This window comes from Geospiza fortis, unplaced genomic scaffold (assembly GCF_000277835.1).
Source record: "Geospiza fortis unplaced genomic scaffold, GeoFor_1.0 scaffold305, whole genome shotgun sequence".
NCBI lineage: Eukaryota > Metazoa > Chordata > Aves > Passeriformes > Thraupidae > Geospiza > Geospiza fortis.
In genome coordinates, this window is record NW_005054604.1 from 441,492 (window position 1) to 446,258 (window position 4,767).

Consider the following 4,767-nt stretch of genomic DNA (forward strand, 5'->3'; position numbering starts at 1 on the left):
CCCACAGCCCATCTATCTCCTGAGAAAAACCATTTGGGAACACTCCAAAGATCAGTGGTGCTGTCAGACTCAGCTGGTTCTGAACAGGTTCAGGGATCAGGGATGGTTTTTACACTGTATATTAAAAAAAACCCATAATTAAATGGACAGCACCTGGACTCAGTGATCCTTCTGGCTCCTCTCCAGCTCAGGATATTCTGTGAGCTCATCACCTCCCTTCCTGCTTGCCCAAAATCTCTGTTTTTATCATAATGTCTGGAAATCCTGCTCCTGCACTAATGGCACCTGGCAAATGCAGGCAAGGCTCACAGAGCACAGAAGGGATTCAAGCAGACACAAAGGTCACCCTCTGACAGAGGTGTGACTCCTTGCTCTGGGTTGGAAAAACAGGGATAAAAATAAATGTATTAAAGGCTCCAGCCTCACTCCCCTGTTTTACCTTACCATATGTCAGGACAAGTTGCATCTCCTTGGAGAAAACCAAAGAAATTGTCTCCAGAAATGATCCTGAGTTTCACCCTGCACAGGAGCTCAGAGCTGTGCTTATAGCAGGGGATTCCCACCTCAAGGAAATTGGGAATATTCCACTCAGGTTTGAAATGACAGCAAAATAAAAAAAGGAAAAAAATCGAAGAAACATTTTTTCCCTAGAATTCAATGCAAATTTATGCCTGGTTGAACTTCAACCCACATTCCTTTAGCTCCCAAATTATCCCAAGCCAACACTTCATAATAGGGACATATTGTTCCAAACAAAAACGTGCTGCTGTCAAGAGCCCCAGATTGTTCCTCCTCACCACAAAATGCTCCTGCAACACCCAAAAAAAGCTAAAAAGCTGTGATGTCACACAGCAGAACTGTCACTCAGCTCAGGCTCTTGTCACAATGTTGGAGAGCTGCTCTTTTAACTCTCAACACTCAGGAGATGCTGCAGGGTCACTAAAATTGTCCTTACACACCCCCAGACTAGGATTATTTTAGCTGTGGTCTCTTAAAACAAGTACCAAGAATATCTGGGCAATATTCAGAACTAGAAAAGAACTTTAAATCCTCTAAGAAGGAGAATAAATGGAATTAAAGCTCTGAGATAACTCTGAGACTGCAGAGAACTGTCATTGCTTGGACAGAGAGATGGAAAAGGCAATTGGGGCCAAGGATGTGAGAGTTCTGCATTCTGGTGAAAGCAAATATTGCACAGACTCTTCCCTCCAAGTACAACTGAGGGACTTTGTGTCCCTTCCAGAGTTGCCAAGGAGAGATCTGTGGATTAATGAATTCATTGAAATTTTAGGGAGTTATATTTAGGAGTTGCACTGCCAGAGCTGATCCAGCAGGTTGCAGAGCCCTGCATCCTTCCTCTGAAAGGAGAGCAGAAGAAATTACTGAAAACCTTAAAAACCATTTCAAACAACGATTTGTCCATCAGGAAAACTTCTCAACACACACAAGTGTTGATCCAATTAAACCCAACCACCTCCCAGGTACTCAGGAAACCTGAGCCTGGGCTTTGGATGTAAGTGAGCTTAACAATTTGCAGAATTTTACAAAGAATAAAAGGAAAATTGTATTCTGCAACACAAGCAACCTCTCCAGTTCTGCTCCAGTGCTACAGAAACAAGCCCAGGGCTGAGTGCCTTGTCTTTAAAAACTGCTGACCAGCAATGGCACTGTGCACTAAGTTCTGCAATGTCATTTTGCCATCAAAGCACTCCATGGATGGTAGAAATTCATGATCAGCCTCATTTGATACAGAAAAACAAGGAGATGCCTGCAGCCCAGGGAAGGGGCAGTGCATGGATTCACAACTCCTCGCTGCCACATCCCTTTTGTGTGCAATCCAGCCCAGGGGGATGGAAAATGAACGGAAATTCCACGTGCAGAGCCCAGCCCAGGGTGATACTCACAGTTCCTCAGGGCATCCCGTGCCCACTGCCCCTCGGGCACCGAGGCTGAGCTGCAGCCAGAGGAGTCCTTCAGTGCCAGCTCTGCCTGCTGCACCTTCTCAAACTGCCCCTCAGCCCCCAGCAGCCCTTCCACCTTGGCCTTCTCTGACATGATGGGCGAGGAGGACTGAGGGTTCAGTATCAAGGGAGACTCCAGGCCCAAATCTTTATCTAGAGGACAGAGAACAAAAATTCAGGTGATAAAAGTGCAGAAAATTCCATTCTGGAAACACTAAGATTCTTCAGCTACAAGGCCAGCTCTTTCCAGGGTTAAAAAAAGACTCTCCAGCAGTTTATCAATCAGATGGAAATGGTAAAAGGTGCATTTCCAAGAGGTTCAGCATCACTTCTCTGAATGACTTATAAAGAAACCATCCCTTTCCAGGACAATCTCAAAGCTGCCCCGGGATCCCCAATCCCCCAGGACTATGGCTGGGCACCCCTGCACTCCCTGGAGCAAACCTCCTGCTCCCCTTCCCTGAATCCCTGCTTTACCTGGGCTCTGCAGGCTGCTGGCAGGAATGTCATGCTGCTCCTTGAGCTTCTGCTGCTCCTCTTCCTCACGCTCCTCTCTGCAGGGAGGGAAGAACAAAAACAACCTTTCAGTCAGCTTCATCTGCAGCAGAATCCATGCTTTGGAGGGCAATTTTTAAGCAGGAAAAGGGGTGCTGGAGAAAGAAAAATCAGCTTTTCTTCCTCCTGCAGCTTTGACTTACTCGCCAGGGCCTGACTGAGGCAGTGGGATCACTCTTCTGCTGCTCCCCATCTTCACAGTTCCTGCCATCTGAGCTATAAGGTCCTGCCAGCTGCAGCAGAAACAGCAAATAAAACCATGCAGCAAGTGAGACAGAATGAGCATTTCTCTATTTAATCCTCTTAAACCCAGCTGATATTATCACTGCTTTTTTTTTACCAAAAAGAAATGTCTTTTTTGTTTTTAAGTTCTGTTCCATTCAGTCCCCCCAGGAACAGCCTGAAATCACCACAGGAGAAAGCTCAGCTCACCTGGATGCTCTTCAGCAGATTGAAATGATAGACAGGACCTTATCACTTGCCAGATCAACCAGTTAATTGATACATAAATACATGAAAAAGCATTATTTCACACATCACTGAAGTGTATAGATGCAACAAGAGCAATGTATCCTACAAACACATCTACCCCTGGGTATTCTTTAGGAGAAAAGAGTTTCTCCCAAAGAACCTTTTAGCCATGGAATCCAATTCCTGCACTAGGGTGTTTATGATGCCAGAATGTAAATCTGCAAAGATCTCTGGTGCTGCATGAAGATGCAGGATTATTTCTGTGTCTGATCTGCCAGTCAGGCCCAAAAACCCAGAATTTTAAGGGTAAATAAAAACATTTTGGAGGTCAGGAAAGAGTCTGGAGTGAGCCAGTTGGGAGGGACTATCCGCAGATGCTTACAGAGACCACAGGACCTACAGCTTACAGAGACCACAAGATTTCCAGCTGAATTTGGAGAAGGAACTCAGGGAATTCATGGGGTAAAAGGTCTCTCAGGTCCAACAAAGCCAGCAGCAGCTGGGATTTGCCCAGGACTTACACATTCTTCTCTGAGACAGTCTGTGCCACCAGCTCGTAGATGTGAGCCCCCGTCGCCGACATGGAGATGACGAAGAAAGCTTTGTTATCTGCACCAACACAGGGAAGGGAACTGAAACTTCCCAAAAAGTTCACAAATCCACTTCTCACTTCCCAAAAATTCCTACATAACCCCAGCCCAAAGCAAGGAAAAAGTCCATGAGATAACTTTCCAACACTAATACAGAAACACTGACCTTGTCCTATCAAAGAAATGTGCCCTCAAAAGGAAAAAACCCATTTTGAAAGAGCTCCATTTCTCCTTTTTTCCCTTCTAATAATTTCCAGAGTGCTTTTCCTCTAACACAATCAGAGTACTTTCATTTAGAAGTCTATTTAAAACTCAAGCAAATGCCTATTACTGATGCAAAGAAGTTAAACAGCTCATCCATACTAAGCACGATGTTGGACAACCAAGAATTAAGCCTACGCAGTTTTCCATGTTCTGCTCTGCAAATCTACACAAAATCATCTTCCTCAACTGAGCTAATCTTTATTTTTGGCTCCTCTTTTTGCTTTCTCAGTGGGCTGCACTGACCTGTGGCCACCTGGCGAACCAGCACAGTGTTGAGTTTGATGATGGGGCTGAAGGTGTGTTTGCTGTCAGCTGTGGATGCCAGGATCTTGCTGTGGCACTTCAGCACCAGTTTGTCATCTTGTTTCTGCAGCAGCACCAGGATGTCCTCCAGCAGCAGAGTGTACAGATCTGCCCAGAATGCAAAAAAAGCCCAGAATGAGTTAAAAGATTGCCATCAGAAAGCAGAAAGCTGCATTTCTGATTACTCATGCAGAGGCAGCAATCAGTGCTGTGCCATTCCAGGCAAAGCTTGCAAATCTTCCTGGTGAAAACTCCAGCAGAAAGCTACAGATGGAACTGGATCAGCTCATGACTGACTGCTGTGTCCCTGCGTGGCCCTAATGATACTCCAGCACTTTTCACAATTGACAAGAATAATTTAATCAGCTCAGAGAAGCACACAGGCATTATTAGAGGTGGCATAAGAAGCATAATTGGGAGCTGCAGCAGAGCTTTTCCCTCCTCTCCTTCCCAGCAAACTCAGGCAGAGCCAGGGGATGGGGGGATGGCCCAGACTCACCGATGGTTTTGTCACGATTCACCTTCCAGGTCAAGGGCCCTTCGTGAAGCATTTTTCTCTTTGTTAGATCCAGGTTCTGTCACCAGGGGAAAGAAAAAAAAGTTAAAATTTCCATGGAAGCAAG

The 4,767-nt window shown here is 45.5% G+C and overlaps 1 protein-coding gene across 1 annotated transcript in view; it reads right to left on the minus strand.

Moving 5' to 3' along the window:
• The window catches only part of ARHGEF12 (Rho guanine nucleotide exchange factor 12), a 37,444-nt gene that overhangs the window by 9,654 nt on the left and 23,023 nt on the right, over nt 1-4,767 (minus strand). The window contains exons 28-33 of the mRNA XM_014310884.2: nt 4,644-4,719; nt 4,085-4,252; nt 3,509-3,596; nt 2,660-2,749; nt 2,439-2,515; nt 1,905-2,114 (exon numbers count right to left, since the gene is read on the minus strand). Of these exons, the coding sequence (XP_014166359.1) occupies nt 1,905-2,114; nt 2,439-2,515; nt 2,660-2,749; nt 3,509-3,596; nt 4,085-4,252; nt 4,644-4,719 (709 nt within the window). The remainder of the gene's footprint in view (nt 1-1,904; nt 2,115-2,438; nt 2,516-2,659; nt 2,750-3,508; nt 3,597-4,084; nt 4,253-4,643; nt 4,720-4,767) is intronic.